This window comes from Alosa pseudoharengus, unplaced genomic scaffold (assembly GCF_046254945.1).
Source record: "Alosa pseudoharengus isolate Yale_2024_CS ecotype anadromous, Long Island Sound unplaced genomic scaffold, YU_APseudo_1.1 YU_APseudo_1.1_scf_14, whole genome shotgun sequence".
Lineage (NCBI taxonomy): Eukaryota > Metazoa > Chordata > Actinopteri > Clupeiformes > Clupeidae > Alosa > Alosa pseudoharengus.
Window position 1 is genome coordinate 21,221,182 of NW_027468609.1, and position 23,161 is coordinate 21,244,342.

General features: G+C 40.5%; 2 protein-coding genes across 4 annotated transcripts in view; one reads left to right on the plus strand and one right to left on the minus strand.

Annotated features, from left to right (window-relative positions):
- On the plus strand, window positions 1-23,099 carry LOC143123049 (myosin heavy chain, fast skeletal muscle-like). Its single transcript, XM_076284159.1, has 40 exons — window positions 1-161; window positions 326-389; window positions 1,396-1,611; window positions 1,718-1,861; window positions 1,952-2,108; window positions 2,207-2,234; window positions 2,369-2,492; window positions 2,571-2,663; window positions 7,093-7,156; window positions 7,247-7,345; window positions 7,428-7,531; window positions 7,613-7,751; window positions 8,536-8,654; window positions 8,806-8,955; window positions 9,134-9,304; window positions 9,392-9,692; window positions 9,800-9,867; window positions 9,954-10,041; window positions 10,160-10,277; window positions 10,368-10,491; window positions 10,623-10,759; window positions 17,105-17,360; window positions 17,448-17,690; window positions 17,786-17,962; window positions 18,364-18,509; window positions 18,599-18,689; window positions 18,780-19,169; window positions 19,254-19,499; window positions 19,594-19,790; window positions 20,183-20,366; window positions 20,441-20,606; window positions 20,692-20,816; window positions 20,905-21,213; window positions 21,380-21,583; window positions 21,689-21,814; window positions 21,912-22,082; window positions 22,168-22,272; window positions 22,352-22,447; window positions 22,765-22,896; window positions 22,986-23,099. Exons 3-40 carry the CDS (start codon window positions 1,408-1,410, stop codon window positions 23,001-23,003), a joined length of 5,814 nt encoding a protein of 1,937 aa, XP_076140274.1. The 5' UTR covers window positions 1-161; window positions 326-389; window positions 1,396-1,407; the 3' UTR covers window positions 23,004-23,099.
- Window positions 10,189-23,161, minus strand: part of LOC143123050 (uncharacterized) — a 32,111-nt gene continuing 19,138 nt past the window's right edge. For 2 of the 3 annotated variants that reach the window (XR_012986784.1, XM_076284161.1), the window contains one exon: window positions 10,189-10,282. The gene's annotated coding sequence lies outside the window, so the exon portion shown is untranslated. Of the gene's footprint in view, window positions 10,283-10,416; window positions 10,740-23,161 lie in introns of those variants that run through there. The other variant, XM_076284162.1, reaches the window with a different exon arrangement.

Genomic DNA, 23,161 nt, shown 5'->3' on the forward strand with positions numbered 1-23,161 from the left:
TTAAGTGACAGTGAGTTTGACGTAATGTTTAAATAGATCCAAACACATCAATCAAACACATCTTGCCTTATTAGAACTCTGCTTAGTTGACAGAAGAGTGTCAATAAAAGGACCTGCTGGGACTATGGAAGGGCTGCAGAAGGGGGGGGTTCCAGTGCACAGTAAGTCTTTCACAGACAGACACAGAAAGGAGGTGGCTCCTATTAGAGAATGTGTCAATTGCAAACTGCATCTCTTCATCTCTAAAGCAACTAATACACTTAAGATTACTACATTATAATTACTGATACTAAAATACTTGTTTCTGTATGTTTATCATTTTTAGATACTCAACAACAACTGTTGAAATTCATCTTCTTTTGAAAATCATCTTCTTTTGGGAGGAAAAGGTAAGGTACATCTGACTTACAGTAGCCTACATCTGATTTATCTGAACAGCTAAACGATTAAAACAACCTTCAAGTAAATCTTTTGGGGGGCATTTACTGATTATTGCTATGGCACAGGTGTAGCTCCTTTTAAGGTCTTATTTGTATAGACATATGCAATCTTTGCAGACAATGTCCAATATACCTGGGGGCAGCCGTGGCCTACTGGTTAGGGCTTTGGGCTTGTAACCGAAGGGATGCCGGTTCGATCCCTGACCCAGTAGGAAAAATGTGGGAGGGGGAAGTGGTTGAGCACTCTCCCGTGCCCACATCCACGGCTGAAATGCCCTTGAGCAAGGCACCTAACCCCTCACTGCTCCCCAAGCACTGCTATAGCTCACTGCTCCGGGTTATTGTGTGTTTCACCTCACTGTGTGTTCACTGTGTGCTGTGTATGTTTCACTAATTCATGGATTGGGATAAATGCAGAGACCAAATTTCCCTCACAGGATTAAAAGAGTATATACTTATACTTACCTACACAATTAATTACCTAATGTCACTAGTTAGGACACTAGTGCATTCATGAATCTTGAATGGAAGCTTATGTTTAAACATCGCCACCCTCCACCATAATTCAGTGATATTTTACCACCTAAAAAGCTTCAACAGGGGAAATTAAAAACGTGTAAAAGTCATCATAGTCAATTAATATGCTTTTAATACGTGTGTATATTCAATGTGTATATTACTATGATGGGGATTGGATTAGATTTTAGGACAATAATGCCGTAAATAAATGGGTTCCATTATTAATTAGATATTAAAAAACTGTGTTGTATTTGACTTTTTAATGAATTGTGGTTTGAGTACCCTATGTAAGAAGCTCCATATGGAGGTCTGGAAAACAAATGTGGTTTTGTCCCCTAATGATTGTCAACCAGTTTATTTACAGTACTGTTAATGTCTGATTGTGTAAAGCATTTATGTTGAAACTGCCTGCTCTACATGTTTATGATTAATGCAGTAACTAGCAACTATGGGGGACGGTGAAATGGCCGTGTTTGGCAAGGCTGCCATCTACCTTCGTAAGCCTGAGAGGGAGAGAATTGAGGCCCAAACCAAGCCCTTTGATGCAAAGACTGCTTGCTTTGTGGTTGATAAAGAGGAGTTGTACGTCAAGGGTTCAATTAAAAAGAAGGAAGGTGGCAAATGCGTTGTTGAAACACTTGAAACCAAGGAGGTACTTTAGCAAGGCAATTGAAATTGTTCTGATGTTAAAATAACATTTTCATGACATTTTCTTGAATACATCTCTTTGTTAAAGCTGTTTTCTACATTGGTTTTAGGAAAAGACAGTGAAGGAAGACGAAGTCTTCCCCTTGAATCCTCCCAAATATGACAAAATTGAGGACATGGCCATGATGACCCACCTTAATGAAGCCTCTGTCCTGTATAACCTCAAAGAGCGTTATGCAGCATGGATGATATACGTAAGCATTACACTTTTGAATATATAATGAAAAACAAAATAGAACAGTTGAAAAGCTGAAAAACTAATCCTCTTTATTTCTTCATTCTAGACCTACTCTGGACTTTTCTGTGTCACTGTGAACCCCTACAAGTGGCTCCCAGTGTACGACACAGAAGTGGTGAATGCCTACAGAGGCAAGAAACGTGTGGAGGCCCCGCCCCACATCTTCTCTGTCTCTGACAATGCCTATCAGTTCATGCAACAAGGTATGCTTTCAGTTTTAAAACCAACACTGAAAAAATACCTTATTTGTTTCATTTATGTAAAATGAACCATTCCTGTAAATCTCTATTTTGCCCCACAGACAGGGAGTGTCAGTCTGTCCTGATCACGTAAGTGTCCATGCATCCCTTAAAACTTTTTACATTATTAAAAGGCTAAACCTTTACATTATCTTCTGTATACTCTTCTGGTACACTTTGTAATTGTGATATAGAAAAATGGCAATATCTTCTGTTTAATACAGCGGAGAATCTGGTGCTGGCAAGACTGTAAACACCAAGCGTGTCATCCAGTACTTTGCAACAATTGCAGTGGCTGGTGGCGACAAGAAGAAGGCAGAACCTGCCCCAGCCTCAGGAAAAATAAAGGTAGGAACCCCTTGCATTTTTATAGGCTAAATACAGCAACAGATATGAACTTCAATAACATAATATATGGACTTGCAGGGATCTCTTGAAGACCAGATTATTGCCGCCAACCCACTACTGGAGGCTTATGGTAATGCCAAGACTGTGAGGAATGACAACTCTTCACGTTTCGTAAGTTTAGTCTCTCATATAAACTCTTACCTCGGTTCTGTAATTTTTAGATAGAATCAACTTCTTAGGGTTTTTCTTTAAACTAAAATGTACTTTGTTGAATATTAGTATTTTTACAAAAATGTCCTCTGGTTTCTTCTTAAACCTCTACACTATCATTTTTTACTTTTTGTATTAGTGAAGGCAGTATTTATTGTTACTCTTAGGTCTATTATTGGATATTTGAATATTTATTGAATACTTGAATATTTTTCCTCACTTGTGAAAGTAATTGTAGGTGAATAATTACTTAATATTAATCTTAGACTGGCGAACTTCAGGAAAAACTCAGGAATCAGGTTTATTCTGTTACAAGCAGAGAGAGTACAAAAAAAGGTCTATGTAGGCCTAGCCCAGGCCAGGCCTAGGTTGGCCTGAAGCCAACTATTCTCTTCCGCTCTACATCCTTAGTCCAAGTCTAGAAAATCTGATCTCACAAACATTGCAGTTTAGTTACTTTTAAATGGTTTAAACAAAGAACAAAGTGGCGCCAAGAACAAGCCCACTTGATTGGTTCTACAGTTGGTATCAGACACACCTACTCACACCCACTTCACACCTATGCATTCTTGTCAGAATAGCATGAGGAGAGATATCTTATATATCAGAAATATCACTTATAGAATGTTCCAAACATTCTCACAATCACATCATTACAATCCTTGTAATGAGACTATCAAAATGATACCAGACATGAATACATTTACATTTCATGATACATGGATACATTATATCAAGGTAGCATCCTTTGTCTTGTGTAAGTGATAGGCCTTAAACCAGCACATTAGCATTCCATTGGGGGAGGGGATAGTGTCTTTGTTTAAAACCAAGATGGGTTACATGGCTAACTAAAAGTAGTCTTGAAGTTAAATTATTATCCATTTTAACCATACATTTTATTGCTATCAATTCCCCCTTTTCAAGTCTGAATGACTTGAAGTTTAAAATAAGATTCCATAACATGAGCCTTCTTGAACAATTTTACAATTTTTTTTTTTGTTGTTTTTTTTATAAAGTCCATAATCAGTCCATAATCAATGTAAGTGTGTGCGTGAGCAAGGAAAGCAGCGTTCAGCATACATCCTTTCTTGCGTTTCTCTTCCGTTGAAGAAGGGTCCTCTTATGAAACTTGAATGTGTCTGCATTGTTTCAGTGTAAGTGTATACGAGTGCAAAGGGTGTGCATGCAGGCCGCGTTCGGCGTGCACCCTTGTGTCAGTCCAAACAGTCCATGAACAATGGGCCATGAGTGTCTTTGATGATGCGGAGTGCGAGGCTGCTTTCGGCACCCCCTTTCGTTGCTTTCAGTCAGTCCAGTTTTGTTGCTTCCAGAGTCATGGCAGTTGCTTCTGCCACTGGTTCCGTTGGACCTGTGGTTCCTGAGCCTCGTCCAGTTTCGTCTCATGACATGGCCTAGCCCCGACCGCTGCTGCTGGCTGTACCTGAGCCCAGGGCAGAGTTGTCTGGTCCATCAAGCTCGTCCAGTGGCATGGCCTGGTCTCCACGGCTGCTGCTCTGGCGTGGTAGCTGAGCCTGGTTGGTGGAGCCATTCGCCATCTTGAAAGGATCTTCTGATATGTTTGCTTAGTGGTAGTCGAAGACAAAGGCATGTCACACCTCCCTTTGTCCCTTCTGGCATGAAAGAGATTCTGAAGAGTGGATTCACAACAACTTGGGAGACATTAGCATGAGTGTAAACAGAGTCAAACAGTGTCTCGTGAATGCAGATTCACAAGTCAACAACAGTATGCTAATGTATTCAGTTTCTCAATTGGAGACAGTCACACCTACAGCATGGGTCTTCTAACATAGCAGGGCTATTTATCTCCAAACAGAGACTACACATTTGCATCTATTGGCAAAAGGCCAATATAAAGAAAATAAATAAACTTTGGTTAAGTTTAGATGTTTAAAAGAAAAATAATCCACAGACTCACGTGGGTAGGGTACCCCTGCATGTCTTTTAAAGAGATTTTGCATTAGAAGTGAGGGTCAGTAAAACAAAACAGTAGGCATTTAAAAAATGACCATTTGAGCAATAAAACCAATAAACTTAGATGGTATTTCAAGTCAATACCATCTATCTCCCCCTTTTTATAGTTTCTTAACTATAACAAAAAAATACAAACTAAAAACAAATAAAAGGTAATTTCAAACAGAAAGAAACTCAAGTTGTGGGTATGAATCCATTCAATTGAACATTTGCCCACATCAAACAAGGCGTAAACATGTAGCAAACATTTCCCATTGGCATACAAGCAAAAATAAAAAAAAATATGTCTTAACATGTTAAACCCAAAAGATGTCCCTCAAATGAAAGAAAGAAAATGGTTGAAATCAACAATGGTTTCCCATTATCACTCCTCTTAGGTTCATATCTCCCCAGTGAAGTTCCTTTTGTGTCCATGGGGGAGAAGCTGGGGGGTTGGTTATAGAATACAGTGCTGCTAGGAACAAAGGCAGTGAGATAGGATAGCAAAAGGTTTGAAAACTTTTGACCCAAGAAAACAAAGAAGGACTTGAAACAAAAAATGGAAACAAACACATATAACGAAATAAACAAATTTCACACACACAGGGCCGGCCCACACGCGCATTCATTCATACTGGACACACAGACACACACAGCTCCATGGAGCTGGAGGACAACTTTAAACGGGCTGCAGGAAGAATTTCCTGCTTAAAAGAACAAAGGAAGTTTAGTCAAGCCTTTTCAGTTAGCTCATATTAGCTCACAAAGACATCTAGACGCCCCTAGCGGCAGCTAGTTAGCTCAGGCGTACTTAAAAGAGGCCTAACCATGCTCTCTTGAGGTTATGCTGTTTGAGCTTATGCTGTTTGCACACTTGAAAAAGATTACGACAAAAATCCTGGATTCATCATCTGAGTGTAGATGTAGCCTAAAACAAAACACCACATCTACTCAAAAACAAAACAAGACTAGTGTTAGCTTGGATTCTAGCCGCTCATACGCTCTTGGTGATAAAAACAAAAAGGGCAGCACCAAGTTCTGTCTAATATTCTGTTTTGGTAGTGAAGGAATAAAATGTTCTGTAAACACAAAGGGGCATAAGCTACGTAGCTTGTTAGGACATGATGTCCCTAAAACCCGCGAAAAATAGATTGCACACGAACCACCGTGTTTAATACTGAGCTGCCTAGCACACTCGCTAATCTATTTACTCCTTATATCCAATAAAGAGGCACCATTGGACTTCAATCCAACACATATATAGACGCTTTACAAAATATGGATTAATTCGTCTTGTGCGACGTTTTGCCAAAATCGGGGAAGCACAAATTTATGTCCACTATTAAATTACGGTTTTGCCAAAATATTGCCAAAATCGGGGAAGCACAATTTTGTGTCCACTATTAAGTTACGGTTTTGCCAAAATGTCTACTCACTCAGAATGCCTTTTCCGATATCTTACCGCCCATTCCAAACTGTGGTTAGTAGGAACCGCCCGGATTTACAGATCCACCTTCGTTCATCACCAAAGAAGAAATGCAGATAAAAAGCGTCCTTAACTTGGGAGCTGTCACCAGAGCGATGAGAAAAAGAAAAAAAAAAAAAAACTGCGGCGTCTTAGAATCAGCGACAAAAGTATATTATCTCGGTGGTTGGAACCTCCATGAAAGTAATTGTAGGTGAATAATTACTTAATATTAATCTTAGACTGGCGAACTTCAGGAAAAACTCAGGAATCAGGTTTATTCTGTTACAAGCAGAGAGAGTACAAAAAAAGGTCTATGTAGGCCTAGCCCAGGCCAGGCCTAGGTTGGCCTGAAGCCAACTATTCTCTTCCGCTCTACATCCTTAGTCCAAGTCTAGAAAATCTGATCTCACAAACATTGCAGTTTAGTTACTTTTAAATGGTTTAAACAAAGAACAAAGTGGCGCCAAGAACAAGCCCACTTGATTGGTTCTACAGTTGGTATCAGACACACCTACTCACACCCACTTCACACCTATGCATTCTTGTCAGAATAGCATGAGGAGAGATATCTTATATATCAGAAATATCACTTATAGAATGTTCCAAACATTCTCACAATCACATCATTACAATCCTTGTAATGAGACTATCAAAATGATACCAGACATGAATACATTTACATTTCATGATACATGGATACATTATATCAAGGTAGCATCCTTTGTCTTGTGTAAGTGATAGGCCTTAAACCAGCACATTAGCATTCCATTGGGGGAGGGGATAGTGTCTTTGTTTAAAACCAAGATGGGTTACATGGCTAACTAAAAGTAGTCTTGAAGTTAAATTATTATCCATTTTAACCATACATTTTATTGCTATCACTTGTAACCTGGTTTGGTAAAAGCATCAGCTACATGCATAAATGCAATTTCAAAATGTAATCTCAAACAGGGTAAATTCATCAGAATTCACTTTGGCACATCTGGAAAACTGGCTAGTGCTGATATTGAGACTTGTAAGTATAATTAATCTTTGTGTTTAAAGAAATGTTTCATTGTTGCCTTAAATGTATCAAATGAAAATGCATGCTTCCCTGCTTAAAAAGACCTGCTTGAGAAGTCCAGAGTGACATTCCAGCTTCCTGATGAAAGAGGCTACCACATATTTTACCAGATGATGACCAACCACAAGCCTGAGCTGATAGGTATGGTTAATATTATCAATCAACGTTCAAAAATCAATACATGTAATTTTGAATTCATAAAATTGCTTTTTAACCCCTACAGAAATGTCCCTCATCACATCCAACCCCTATGACTTCCCAATGTGCAGTCAGGGTCAGATCACTGTGGCCAGTATTGATGACAAAGAGGAGTTGGATGCCACAGATGTAAGTTGTTCAATAATGTGTTTCCCCCTCTTAAATTTCTAGAAAAAAACTTTAAAATAATCAAATAATTTATCATTTCAGGATGCCATTGACATACTGGGTTTCAGTGGAGAGGAGAAAAACACCATTTACAAGCTGACTGGTGCTGTGCTCCATCATGGCAACATGAAATTCAAGCAGAAGCAGCGTGAAGAGCAGGCTGAGCCTGATGGCAATGAGGGTAGGTTACAACACTACTGAATCAGTCAGTTCTAGTAACGACACGGACTGGCAATGGTTAAACATGACTGATATCTAAACACATCTATCAAAAATGTCACAGACTGGCACTGGCAGATTCAGAAAGTGAACCCGGGTCTTGTTGAACCCTGTTTAGTGTTTTTTCAATTATGTCAGCTCCTCTTGTGACTTCCTGCTAGCTTTGTTTACTTCCTGTGTCCTGTTCCATGTGCTCCTTTGTTTACCCTTGCCATGTGTTCTTCATTACCTGTGTCGCCGCCCCTCACCTGTCCCTGATTATTGTTTCAGTGTCACCTGTGTCTTGTTCCCCAGTGTATTTAGTCCTCTTGTTCCCTCAGTTCCTTTGTTCATGTTCGTGTTGTGTTCAGTTCCTAAAGATTCTCATAATTCCAGGTTTGCCTTGCCCTGCGTTTGGGTCTGACACTCCCCTATAAACCGTAATGCTGGGACGATTGTCAAGCAGTAACGTTAACGCTGCTGCACCATGCACAAAATTGATATGCCATCATGTTATTTATATCAACAAATGTGTATATTCATGTATATTTGAATTTCCCTCTGGATTAATAAAATACAATGGTCACTCAGATACCTTTATGTTTTTGCCTTTAACCTAACATTATCTTGGACAAATATTTTGATTTAGGGGGAGGAGATTCAGGTGGACAAACTTTCATATGCTATCCCAAATTTGTTTGGAGCATGGAGTATATTAAATTGGTCATTTTAAATGTTAAATCACCAAACTGCTACACTGTTTTTAGATGCTGACAAAGTCGCATACCTCTTGGGCCTGAACTCCGCTGACATGCTGAAGGCTTTGTGCTACCCAAGAGTGAAAGTCGGAAATGAGTATGTCACCAAGGGTCAGACTGTGCCACAGGTATTATTTCATTCACTAAAAATCACAAACCACTTGGCAGTGTCTGGACAGAATTAATTGTTGTGAAAATTAAATGACCTGCTTTTATTGCATAAGCATTTGACTTTATGGTCTCTGAACATAGCATGACCATTGCTTTATTCTGTTTCAGGTCAATAACTCAGTTGCGGCCTTGTCCAAGTCCATCTATGAGAGGATGTTCTTGTGGATGGTCATCCGTATCAATGAGATGTTGGACACTAAACAGTCAAGGCAGTTCTTCATTGGTGTGCTGGATATTGCTGGCTTTGAGATTTTTGATGTAAGCATAAGTTAACTCCATTTTTCACTCATACCACAATGTAGTATACTTCCAGTTGGGAAGTGACGTTGATTGACGTTGCCCAAAAATAACACACCCGCACGGCCTTGAGTAATTGGCGCGAGACCCTACCTGTCTAACTTCGACAATTATATTACAAACTATTTCTCAATCACAGTACAACAGCATGGAACAGCTATGCATCAACTTCACCAATGAGAAACTGCAACAGTTCTTCAACCACCACATGTTCGTTCTGGAGCAAGAGGAGTACAAGAAAGAGGGCATTGAATGGGAGTTCATTGACTTCGGCATGGATTTAGCCGCTTGCATTGAGCTCATTGAGAAGGTCAGTTTCAATCAGTCAAATGAGCCAAATACTATATTTGTATTGTTTTATAATACCCACTTTAAAAAATAAGCTTATTTCCAACAGCCTATGGGAATCTTTGCCATCCTTGAAGAGGAGTGCATGTTCCCCAAGGCCTCTGACACCACTTTCAAGAACAAGTTGTATGACCAGCATCTTGGCAAAACTAAGGCCTTTGAGAAGCCGAAGCCTGCCAAAGGCAAGGCTGAGGCCCACTTCTCACTGGTGCACTATGCCGGCACTGTGGACTACAATGTTACTGGGTGGCTGGACAAGAACAAGGATCCACTGAACGATTCTGTTGTGCAGCTGTACCAGAAGTCGGGAGTAAAACTCCTGCCTGTCTTGTACCCACCTGTTGTTGAGGGTAACAAAAAACCTATACAAGTCTACAAGCTAATGCAAAAAAATATACTATGTATGAATTTCTATATATGTAACTTAATTACTGAATCCATCATTTTTTTTCAACAGAGGCTGCTGGTAGTAAGCAGAAGAAGAAGAAGGGTGGCTCCATGCAGACTGTGTCATCACAGTTCAGGGTATGTATATTAAACCAATAACAAAACAAATCAATCATCCTAAAGAAAGGTGAGGGGATGTTTTAATTGAATTCTTATCTCAACAGGAGAACTTGGGCAAACTGATGACCAACTTAAGGAGCACCCATCCTCACTTTGTGCGTTGTCTGATTCCAAATGAAATAAAGAAACCAGGTAAAGGGTGTTTGGTAGTGAATAAAGATATATATATATATATATATGTGTGTGTGTGTGTGTATGTGTTATATTACATTGAGAATATGAGATCTCATGACCTGTTTTTGACATGCAGGTTATATGCAGAACTTCCTGGTCATCCATCAGCTCAGGTGCAATGGTGTGCTAGAGGGTATCAGAATCTGCAGAAAGGGTTTCCCAAGTAGAATCCTCTATGGCGACTTCAAGCAGAGGTGAACTGTGAAAGCCAATGAAGTATCATATATATTCAATACTGCATTTAGAGAGGAAAAAGTAATGCTCTATGTGTTTATTCTGTTCAGATACAAAGTGCTGAATGCCAGTGTAATCCCTGAGGGTCAGTTCATTGATAACAAGAAGGCTGCTGAGAAGCTCTTGGGTTCCATTGATGTTGATCATACTCAATACAAGTTTGGACACACAAAGGTAGATACATTTCATGCAATCTATTACCTGTTTCACCTTTTACCCGAGTACAAACTAGAGCACAGCTTTCTCTGTGTCAATGCTTATATTCAATGCTTGTATTCATTCTTATATTTTCGTTTATCCCTCAGGTGTTCTTCAAAGCTGGTCTGCTGGGTACCCTTGAGGAGCTGCGAGATGAGAAACTGTCTAACCTAGTCACAATGACTCAGGCTCTCTGCCGTGCCTTCCTGATGAGGAGGGAGTTTCTAAAGATGATGGAAAGGAGGTAAATGTGTATATCAAAAGAACTCAGAAGTCTGAAAGATTGAGTAGGCTAGTATTAATAGTATAGTCCGCCTCTGTATCCATCTGAATTGATAATGCATTGCTGTTTGCTAAAGGAAATGTGTTTGTCTAAAGTATGTCTGAGAAGATTACACTTTACACTATTACACTTTCTATAAGGGATGTAACCATAGACAGTAAAATATATGGACATAGACATCCCATAGACTTCGAACGAGACGAGTGAAGCAAATTTGAACCCATTTCCTGTTGGTCGACTTCAGTTCTCGCGCATACTCAGTCCAGGCGAGTGAGAAACGTGTGACGTTAAGCAACGGACCGAAACGATAGGCTTGTTCGACTTGATGCACATCTGCGCAGATCTGACTTGGTGTGATGCATGCTGGGTTGAACACAATGCATACTAGGATGGACGCAATGCATACTGGTTAGAAATCCTGTCCGATGCGAATGCCCCTTGTGGCTCGAGAGAAACGCAAAAGCACTTGTTGAAATTGAAATAGGCGAAATTGAGTTACTAAAAAAAGTTTTTATTATTAATTCACATTGACCATACCCAACAAGGGAGAATGAGGGACATGTTCTCGTGTTCTAGGCCAATGTCCAGCTGCTGCCCTGGTGGCGTCCATGTTCTTCCCAAAAAGACTACAAACCCCAGCGTTCGCGCTAGCAACTCATTTGTACATGTTGTACGTGTGGGCGTACAAGATTTACGAGTCAAATGGAAAACGCCATCATTGTTATTGTTTTGTGCTACATGTAGCCTCTGGCTAACCTGCTGGATAACAAATCGTTACATTGTATTGCATGCACAGCAAGACCATGCAATGCATGAATTGGTGACCAGGTTGAAGCAGCAATTTAATCTAGTGTGTAAGAGCATTGCATCGACATTAAAATGACCAACACAGTACAAATGCAAAGAAAATACATGTCATCTCATCTCAACTATGGGCGCAGCCATGTTTGTCGTAAGGTCGTACGGCCACCTCGGGGTACCCTCAAGAACTCCGAGGTAAAGGGGCGTGCCTGCATAAAATGCTGCAAGAAAACTGGGTAATTTACACTTTCCAACTTGGGCGGCGGATTTACGAGACAAATAGAAAAGGCCAAAAGTCAGACACAGTTCAATTGAACAAGCCTATTGTTAATTTCACGATATTGTGATAACAAAAGTGTCGGTATCGTCGTGCACATGCAGTGTTGCCATAGTTACCTTGAAAAAGTAATCTGATTACCAGAGGTGGGACCAAGTCACTGTTTGGCAAGTCACAAGTAAGTCCCAAGTCTTAGCAGTCAAGTCCAAGTCAAGTCCCAAGTAAATACAGAGAAGGGCAAGTCGAGTCCAAGTCCAAGTCACATCAAAGCCAAGTCGAGTCCAAGTCCAAGTCCCAATCTTTTTCAAGTCCTAAACAAGTCATCAGGTACTCTTCACTTAATAATGCCATTATTAGACTATCGATCATAATTTTAGCACTTACATCTAATCCACAGTATTTTTTTTATAAATACAGATTAAAACATGTTCAATGTTTCTGTCTTGCAATCTTTTACGACATGCGCATACCTGTGTAATATACACATGTGCATACCTGAGTAATCTGTACAAAACGTATAGCTACATGACACTCAGCACAGCTGCAAATATATATATTGTTTTTCCAAATTGCGTAGCCCACTGTAAGGATGAGTAATAATTTGACTGATGGCATTTCACTGCGCTATGCCACAGATTTGCCTGCAAACAATTATTATTATTATTATTATTATTATATTATTATTATCGGTATTATATTATTATTAGGCTGTCTGCCAGTGGCGACTCATAAGGGAAGCCAAGGTCAACACTTTTATATTATTTAAAAGATAATAATGACAGTAATTTTGTTTTAAAGTATTAATTTATTAAGAAATAATACACATTTGATGCTGTTTATCTCATTTGTAAATGGTGCACTGTCACTTTAAGCCCATTGTGCCACTGTCCACACGTTCTCATAATGATCTTTTTTTACCAGCTCCATTCAGCCTATGGCTAGTCCACAAACTCAAACATTGTTTGTGCCACATGTATAGCACAATATTAACAATGATGAGCATTATATTAAGTTGGCACAAACAACTTTCATTCCTTTGGAAAGAGAAGCATGTATGACATGACGCTTGCTTGACATTTTCTGTTTGCAATTAAAAGTGAATTAGCCTATGAGCCTGGTAGCCAGTAGCCACCTAGCTACAGTAGCTGAGTGGAATGCGTTTCAATCTGCATATCATGTGCTTCATGTAAATAAATTATAGAATACTTCAAGACTCACCAGTTCCATTACACAAAGGCAAAGACAACTCTTCTTGTCCACTTTCCAAATCACAGTGAGTGCAGAGTATGTCATAGTGACCTGGATCTCATAGTTTATAACAGTAGGCTAGTGAGAACCGGATAAATTCGCAATCTCCTCTAATCTCTTATTTGTTGCCTTCACGATTTCCTTTTATACGTTTCTTATATTTAAAAGAAAATATCAATTATCATCAACAATGACAAGCCAGCTGGAACCTACTCGTTTTCTCTCCCTCTCGTGCGTGCTTAGATGCGTTCTCAATTAAATGCAGTAGGCTAGCATAAGTTCAAGTTGGATCTTCATGGAGAGAGGTCTCGAAAGTATCATCTTTATGTAACATGCTGTTGGTACATTTTAACATTAAACGTTCTCTAACAAGAGTGCAAATTAGTTTGCAGTAAAGCTACTATTTATTGGCTAAATGTTGGTCCTTCCTCTGGTGCCCTACACACAGTGCATAACACGTGTGGGGGTAGCGGCAGCACTGAACTGTGCTCTGGCCACTTGTCTCCGCTATTTTTATTTTTAGTCGCGGAGGGAAAGCGTCTTTGGGGTGACTGGTCCACGATCAGGAAATTTAGTTTTTGATTCGAGACATGTCAAGTCATCACAAGTCAAAGAGGCAAAGTCCGAGTCAAGTCTCGAGTGAATAGTATTCAAGTCCAAGTCGAGTCGCAAGTCATGCAGAATTTTATCAAGTCAAGTCTGAAGTCATTAAAATCATGACTCGAGTCTGACTCGAGTCCAAGTCATGTGACTCGAGTCCACATGTCTGCTGATTACTGATTACTTTACTGATTACTTGATTTTAAAAGTAACTAAGTTAGATTACAAGTTACTTTATTAGTTACTTTCAACAGCTGCCGACAACACCCCCACCGCCTCAACATAAAAAGGATAACCGGTTTGGCCAATACTCAGTATACTGGAAGTGCATTTTAACAGTAATGTCAACTATGTATAGCAAACATCCCAACCTAGCCTACTTAGATACTGAAATTCAGATTTTTGTTCAATAATGTCTAGTCAGTACACCAGATAAGGAAGGCCTATTGATATAAATTGTGATAGTAAAATATGTAGATTTTGGTAGTTTGGCCTTTTCATGTAGCCTTGGCAACTAGCCATCTAGTATAAGCCTGAGTAATATGCAAATTAAATTACACTTGTTAAACTCACCTCAACAAGTCTTTTGCAATAATTTAACCCGCTGTGAGCAATGCTAAAGTCACTGTTACAAACAGTGCAGTGTGCAAGACTATCATTATGTTTTACTCTTATGAGACAATTGGGTACACTTTTGTGTAGTCTGATGTGAAATGGGTCTTAAATGTTCCTTTTTGGGGGCACTGACTCTGCCATGACGTTCCTGTTCCTAGATACACTGACTGAACTGATTAATTAAGTTCGGGAGAAAAAAGATATAAGCCCACCTACTCTGAAAACTGATTGGTTGATTTAGCAAAACAAACCAGGATGCTCTCTGTCTTGGATGCGCTTCAGGCACATGCACCACTCCTCTCTCTCTCTCCCTCCCTCTCTGTTCTGTGCGCGTTAAACTCAGATGCACACGCAATTTGAAGTCTGGTCTGGCTTGCGTGCTCTTGTTCGCTCTAGGTTCCGGGAGATTTTATGTAATTTGCGGGCGTCAGGAAGCCGCTAGCAATATGTGGGAGACTCCCAAAACTTCTGGAGACTTGAGATGTCTAGCTAGACAGCACTTTGTCGCCAGCACAGAATGTACAATGTACCTTAATGTTGTCATGTTTAGCTGACACAAACTCAAAATAATGACTGTGTAGTCCCTCCATTGTTGTTTACGTTTGTGTCGCTGCGTGGTTTTACACGTGAGTTGTCCTCATGCTGAAAACGTGAGCATAGCCTACATGACCTTAATCCCCGAGACAAGAAGAAAGCAAAAAATAAATCTTTTTACTAAGAAAAATGACAAAAATAGTAACACACAGTGACTTAGATAAGTAACTTTAATCTGATTACTGGTTTGTAAATAGTAGCGCGTTAGATTACTCCTTACCGTAAAAAAGTGGTCAAAATAGACCGTTACTAAGTAACGCATTACTGGCATCACTGCATGTGATGGTATCAAACAATAGGTCTTCAGGGCAAAAAACTGTAGTTCTGTTTTAGCTGCCGTGCAGCAGAGCGGAGGGAAAATACATAGATATTAGAAAGCTAGATACTGCATTGGGCACGAGTTCTATTAGGTGGCATACTTAAACGCGACCGCTACTTGGGGCAGCATGTTTATTGTCTATGGGGGAGTGACAGCAACACTTGCTCCAGCTATAGACCTCTGAAGTTCGCCTACAAAAAAGATCCAAAACGTCCATCTTTGCCCATATAAGGAGATCCGGTTGTTAATTGAAGCTAACTACCTATGGCAAATTGCATTGCAAGTTAGCTCTGGAGTAGCAAACATCTAAGTGTGCCGCCTTCACTTACCGGAGATCACAGTATCCACTCGAAGGCAGAGGACAAAAGCGTATTTAGGAAAACGTCTGCATTTCAGACTTTTTTGTTCCCGCGGGAGTTTAACAGGTGTGATAATTCCAAATCCCCATGTTATTTTCCCATAGGAAAAATCAGATACCTGATCTAAAAAAAATCTCAAAGATCTCAAAGATGGCAACTTTTTTGTAGGCGAACTTCAGAGGTCTATAAGAATTACAGAGACCATCATCCTATGCGTGCCTATAATCTTTTTTTCAGTCTGTGCGATCCTCCGGTCTATATTTGATTAGCCCTGTTATAGTTGATCTGAACATTTTCATCATGTACAAGCTACACACACACCTTATGCAACTATGCAGTGCCTCCAAACAAAACTTTCAATTCACAGAGATGTTTTATTTATCAACCGAACGACTAAATTGGTCTATGGACACACCATAAGGCTACCATGAGCTTTTTTTGGCAGTTTGCAAACAGAGTGCATTACCACCATCTGCTGGACTGAAGTGTGATGGCAAGTGTACCCTGCAGCCTCATTCTGGCCGTGGGGGGAATAAGGTGAATTGGAGACTTAGTTCATAGCCTATAAAGAAAATAGGAGTAGCCAAAGTAGCCCAATAAAAGTTAGGACTGCGAAGAAAATAATAACCTAATCTTAAATAAATATAGCCTATTGCCCATTTCAATATGCATAAATTCAATGATGTATTAAGCTGCCTTATGAACATGACCTTAAATAGGTCTTTCAAAGGACATCAATGAATTTTTTATTTAGAGGCAAGACTGAGGGAGAGAAACTGGCAGTTTTCCTTTATGAATAATATCATGTAAATATCAGACATGGCATTTAATGACCAATCTTTGTCTATTTATACCAATAACTTAGCATCCATATTATGTCACGTAATAAGTATAAGTAAGTATATATACTCTTTTGATCCCGTGAGGGAAATTTGGTCTCTGCTTTTATCCCAATCCGTGAATTAGTGAAACACACTCAGCACACAGTGAGGTGAAGCACACACTAATCCTGGCGCAGTGAGCTGCCTGCAACAACGGTGGTGCTCAGGGAGCAGTGAGGGGTTAGGTGCCTTGCTCAAGGGCACTTCAGCCGTGCCTACTGGTCGGGGTGCGAACCGGCAACCCTCTGGTTACAAGTCCGAAGCGCTAACCAGTAGGCCACGGCTGCCCCCTAATGACCTAAGACCAAATGTAACTTTGGTAGTAAATGTTTTAATTTTCCAAGTCTTAAAGTTAATTTGCCTTTCTTTTTTAAAAATCACAATAAATATTTTACCGTTGACTTGTTACCGAGGTATATTGTGAATGATATTGTTACATCTCTACAATATTGCAATAAATGTTTTAACATGGACTTGTTATTGAGGTACTGTATTATTCTATTGTGAGATTTTGGTATGGTTACATCCCTACTTTCTACACATTTCATGTACCGGTATTCATAATTCTACATACAATATTTAAGGATAGATTTCACCACCCTTCTTGTGTAGGGAGGCTATCTACAGCATCCAGTACAATATACGGTCATTCATGAATGTCAAGACTTGGCCTTGGATGAAAGTTTACTACAAAATCAAGCCTCTGCTGAAGAGTGCTGAAACTGAGAAGGAGCTGGCCAACATGAAAGAGAACTATGACAAACTCAAAGAGGACTGTGCAAAGACAACAGCCAGGAAGAAGGAGCTAGAGGAGAAGATGGTGGCTCTAGTGCAAGAGAGGAATGACCTGGCACTGCAAGTGGCATCTGTAAGTGTATACTGTACCATTTCAATATTCACAATTACCCAGTCCCAACATTGTGTTTTCAATAATTCCATCTTATATTTATAATAGGGATCTGAGGGTCTCAATGATGCTGAGGAGAGGTGTGAGGGTCTTATCAAAAGTAAGATCCAGCTCGAGGCTAAGCTCAAAGAGACAACCGAGAGACTGGAGGATGAAGAGGAAATCAATGCTGAGCTGACTGCCAAGAAGAGGAAACTGGAGGATGAGTGCTCTGAGCTCAAGAAGGACATTGATGATCTGGAGCTCACCTTGGCCAAAGTGGAGAAGGAGAAACATGCTACCGAGAACAAGGTTGGGATTTATAAAGGGCGGATCAATGTAGTTTGTTAAAAATAAAGTATCTAAGTTACACTATAATATACTAATGTAAAGTTTTCTATGTGCAGGTCAAGAACCTAACTGAGGAGATGGCCTCACAGGATGAGTCCCTTGCTAAGCTGACAAAGGAGAAAAAAGCCCTCCAAGAGGCCCACCAGCAGACTCTTGATGATCTTCAAGCAGAGGAAGATAAAGTCAACACTCTGACTAAATTCAAGACTAAGCTTGAACAGCAAGTGGATGATGTAAGTACAAAAACATTTCAACATTTCACCACTTCCCAAACTGAAATTAGACCATTTCCCACATACTCACCTCCAGGGCTGTAGTGGAGGCTAAACACAAGTAAACACAGTTTATCCACCTCTGAAATTTCAGAAATAGAGTTTATCACCAATTGCAACTTTTAACATGCAAAAATCACACTGTATTATCCACATTTATAATATGTACTCTCATCAACACTCTAGGAACCATTAATACCACTGGTATCGTTATAAACATGGGACAATAACCTCCACCATCATTAAACATTTTCTGATCCGATACCGCATGGCGCAGTTCACCTTACCCTGTTCACATCATAGTTTATCCAACTCATATTTTGCCACTACACCCCTGCTCACCTCACATTTCATATTGGCAGCTTGAGGGTTCCCTGGAGCAAGAAAAGAAGCTCCGCATGGACCTTGAGAGAGCCAAGCGAAAGCTTGAGGGTGACCTAAAGCTGGCCCAAGAGTCCATCATGGATCTGGAGAATGACAAGCAGCAGTCTGATGAGAAGATAAAGAAGTAAAGGCATTATCTATTACAAAATATCTCTGTTCAATTCCCATGTATGCAGCCAACTTCAGAAATTATTTTTTCTTTTTTTTAATCAGGAAGGACTTCGAAACAAGTCAACTTCTAAATAAGATTGAAGATGAACAAACACTTGGTGCTCAACTGCAGAAGAAGATCAAGGAGCTTCAGGTTTAATTATTCTCCAACAACTCAAACTCTGAGCGTTTTTCACAATTTTCTGTCTTACTAATATGATATAATATGGTTTTCCCCCAATAGGCCCGCATAGAGGAATTGGAGGAAGAGATTGAGTCTGAACGTGCAGCTAGAGCCAAGGTTGAGAAGCAGAGAGCTGATCTCTCCAGGGAACTTGAGGAGATCAGTGAGAGGCTTGAGGAAGCTGGTGGTGCCACTGCATGTCAAATTGAGATGAACAAAAAGCGTGAGGCTGAGTTCCAGAAGCTGCGTCGTGACCTTGAGGAGTCCACCCTGCAGCATGAAGCCACTGCTGCAGCTCTCCGCAAGAAGCAGGCCGACAGTGTGGCTGAGCTGGGAGAGCAGATTGACAACCTTCAGCGTGTCAAGCAGAAGCTTGAGAAGGAAAAGAGTGAATACAAGATGGAAATTGATGATCTCGCCAGCAATATGGAGGCTGTTGCTAAAGCTAAGGTTGGTGAGATATTTACCCATCTTTAAATCAACTTAAAATAATTGTATTCACTTTTTGCTACTAATGGATATTATCATAAACAGGGAAATCTGGAGAAGATGTGCCGCACCCTTGAAGACCAACTCAGTGAAACCAAGGCCAAGAGTGATGAGGGTGCCCGCCAGGTCAATGACCTCAGTGCTCAGAGAGCAAGACTTCAGACTGAAAATGGTGAGCTTGGCCGCCAGGTTGAGGAGAAAGATGCTCTTGTGTCTCAGCTGACCAGAAGCAAGCAGGCCTTCACTCAGCAAGTTGAGGAGCTGAAGAGACTGAATGAAGAGGAAGTCAAGGTACTGATATCTATGCATGAAATGAAGATATTGGATTACATAAATCACATTTGGGGAAATGCTTTCATAAACACCGTTACTTGTTAACAAACAGGCCAAGAATGCCCTGGCCCATGCTGTTCAGTCTGCTCGTCACGACTGTGACCTTTTAAGGGAGCAGTTTGAGGAAGAGCAGGAAGCAAAGGCTGAGCTTCAACGTGGCATGTCCAAGGCCAACAGCGAGGTTGCTCAGTGGAGGACCAAGTACGAAACTGATGCCATCCAGCGCACTGAGGAGCTTGAGGAGTCCAAGTATGTGTTAAAGATGCAAAAACATAATTTAGATATGAATTTGGCCATTTAAACCTTATATTTTCTTTCTATTTTCTAAAAACCATCATGATTTCTGGCTTAAATTAAGGGGCAGCCGTGGCCTACTGGTTAGCGCTTCAGACTTGTAACCGGAGGGTTGCCGGTTCGAACCCCAACCAGAAGGAACGGCTGAAGTGCCCTTGAGCAAGGCACCTAACCCCTCACTACTCCCCGAGTGCCGCTGTAGCAGGCAGCTCACTGCGTCGGGGGGGTTCAAAAGAGTATATATGGGCTCCCCGAGTGCCGCTGTAGCAGGCAGCTCACTGCGTCGGGATGGGATCAAAAGAGTATATATACTTATACATACTTAAATCTGGTGTTTTCTCTTTCAGAAAAAAGCTTGCCCAGCGACTCCAGGAGGCTGAGGAGCAAATCGAGGCAACCAACTCAAAATGTGCCTCTCTGGATAAGACCAAGCAGAGACTACAGGGTGAGGTTGAGGACCTCATGATTGATGTGGAGAGAGCCAATGGTCTAGCTGCCAACCTTGACAAGAAGCAAAGAAACTTTGACAAGGTAATACCTCCAAAACATCATTCAGATGTGGAATGTAGGTGAATAAGACTCACAACAACAACTGTTTCTAAAAGGTCCTGGCAGAGTGGAAGCAGAAGTACGAGGAGGGTCAGGCAGAGTTGGAGGGTGCCCAGAAAGAGGCTCGTTCTCTCAGCACTGAGCTGTTCAAGATGAAGAACTCCTATGAGGAGTCTCTTGACCACCTTGAGACCCTGAAGAGGGAGAACAAGAATTTGCAACGTGAGTCAAAATAGCCCAACCCATATCCCACTCAAAAAATATTTTCAGATAATATGTTTACTCTAATATAACCACATATTTGCAGAGGAGATTTCTGACCTGACTGAGCAGCTTGGTGAGACTGGAAAGAGCATCCATGAGCTGGAGAAGGCCAAGAAGACTGTTGAGACTGAGAAGTCCGAGATCCAAACCGCCCTGGAAGAGGCTGAGGTAGAAATTCAGACAGGCTTTCCTACACAGTGAGTAACGGAAATTATGATGTCTTATATATTTTAAAATTCTTAATTTTCTTGTTTAGGGAACTCTTGAGCATGAGGAGTCCAAGATTCTTCGTGTCCAACTTGAACTCAACCAGATCAAGGGTGAGATTGACAGGAAGCTTGCAGAGAAGGATGAGGAGATGGAGCAGATCAAGAGGAACAGCCAGAGGATAATCGACTCCATGCAGAGCACTTTAGACTCTGAGATCAGGAGCAGAAATGATGCCCTGAGAATCAAGAAGAAGATGGAGGGAGACCTCAATGAGATGGAGGTTCAGCTGAGCCATGCTAACCGCCAGGCTTCTGAGTCCCAGAAACAACTGAGAAATGTGCAGGGTCAACTCAAGGTCAGTTATGCAATAAAATAGTACAAGGATCCTATCCTACCACAATTACTATTTGGTTAATATTTTATTTATAATAATTTATGTCCATAAATCATTATATGATTTTGTCTGAACTCTCTCTTGGTAGAATGGCACATCTTTTGTCATTCCATGTGTTTTTTATTAGGATGCCCAACTGCACCTTGATGATGCTGTAAGAGGACAGGAAGACATGAAGGAACAGGTTGCCATGGTGGAGCGCCGGAACACCCTGATGGTGGCTGAGATTGAGGAGCTCAGAGTTGCTCTGGAGCAGACAGAGAGAGGCCGCAAAGTGGCTGAACAGGAGCTGGTTGATGCCAGTGAACGTGTTGGCCTCCTGCACTCTCAGGTGGGGATATATTTTTCTCACAAAAAAATCTTTTCAATTGTACCCGCAGTTCTTTCAAAATATTTTCCACCATATAACATATTTGAAATTATTTCTGAATGTTAGAACACAAGTCTGATTAACACCAAGAAGAAGCTTGAGGCTGACTTGGTTCAGATCCAAGGTGAGGTTGATGACATCGTCCAGGAGGCTAGAAATGCTGAGGACAAGGCCAAGAAAGCCATCACTGATGTAAGCAATGTTTTCTTTTGCACTTTAGTACTGCATATTATGAGCTAAATACTGTACGTAACTACTGTGATCTAAAACACAATTTCCCATTATTCAGGCTGCCATGATGGCGGAGGAGCTGAAGAAGGAGCAGGACACCAGTTCTCATCTGGAGAGGATGAAGAAGAACCTGGAGGTCACTGTGAAGGATCTGCAGCACCGCCTGGATGAGGCTGAGAATCTGGCCATGAAGGGTGGCAAGAAACAACTCCAGAAACTGGAGTCCAGGGTAAGTGACTAAACTTGGGTGAAATATTCAGAATGTAATAAATAAAATGAAGATATTGTGAAATGAAGATCTTGCTTATGTAAAGGTTCGTGAGCTGGAAAGTGAGATTGAGAATGAACAACGACGTGGTATTGAGGCTGTCAAGGGAGTCCGCAAATACGAAAGGAGAGTGAAGGAGCTTACCTACCAGGTATAACGTTTCTTTAACCACTATTGAACATAATTTATCTCGAGGAGGACAATGTTAGACAGATTGTTTTTCTTTTCAGACTGAGGAGGACAAGAAAAACGTCACCAGACTGCAGGACCTAGTTGACAAGCTGCAATTGAAGGTCAAATCCTACAAGAGACAGGCTGAGGAGGCTGTAAGTAGTTCCTTGTGTTACCTATATGGTCAAATATCTTGCCTTTCATATTAATAAAAATTATAGTTTAATAGGACTAAAAAGTGTAAAAGATAAACAACTTTTCGGTTCATCCAAACTTGCATCATCAGTTGTAATGAATGTAACAGGAAGGATGAACACCAAAACAGTTTGTATCTCTGTATCTAGTCCTTTCAGTCCAGTGTTTTTAAAAGAAATGCTATCACCTGGACCCTAAATGAATCTCCATAGATAAAAATTATTGGTTTGCTTCAAAACAGAAGCCTCTGCACTCAAACATACTTTCTCAATATTAGGAGGAGCAATCCAACTCCCACCTGTCTAAGTTCAGGAAGGTTCAGCATGAGCTGGAGGAGGCTGAGGAGCGTGCTGACATTGCTGAATCCCAGGTCAACAAGATGAGAGCAAAGAGCCGTGATTCTGGAAAGGTATGTCTAATTTGCCATATTTTAACGTATTATAAGCCATCATATGTTCATACTCAATTTAATTTCATTCCTCAATTTCTCTTTCTCAGGGCAAGGAGGCTGAGTAAATCCTGTGAAATCTTCTGACCAGCCACTCATTTGGATTAATATCCTGATTACTGTGGTCATTCTGTAAATCCTACATAATAAAAGCCTCTTCAGAATATGAGAATATTGTTTTTAATTAGAATCAGAATTAATTGTGATCACAATTTGTAAAATGTTT

Bases quoted from the DNA above. Each gene is read 5' to 3' on its own strand.
- LOC143123049 (XM_076284159.1), top strand. From the start codon at position 1,408: ATGGGGGACGGTGAAATGGCCGTGTTTGGCAAGGCTGCCATCTACCTT. The intron at 2,109-2,206 runs GTATGCTTTCAG...TTTGCCCCACAG, and splicing joins CTATCAGTTCATGCAACAAG to ACAGGGAGTGTCAGTCTGTC. The intron at 7,346-7,427 runs GTATGGTTAATA...TAACCCCTACAG, and splicing joins CCACAAGCCTGAGCTGATAG to AAATGTCCCTCATCACATCC.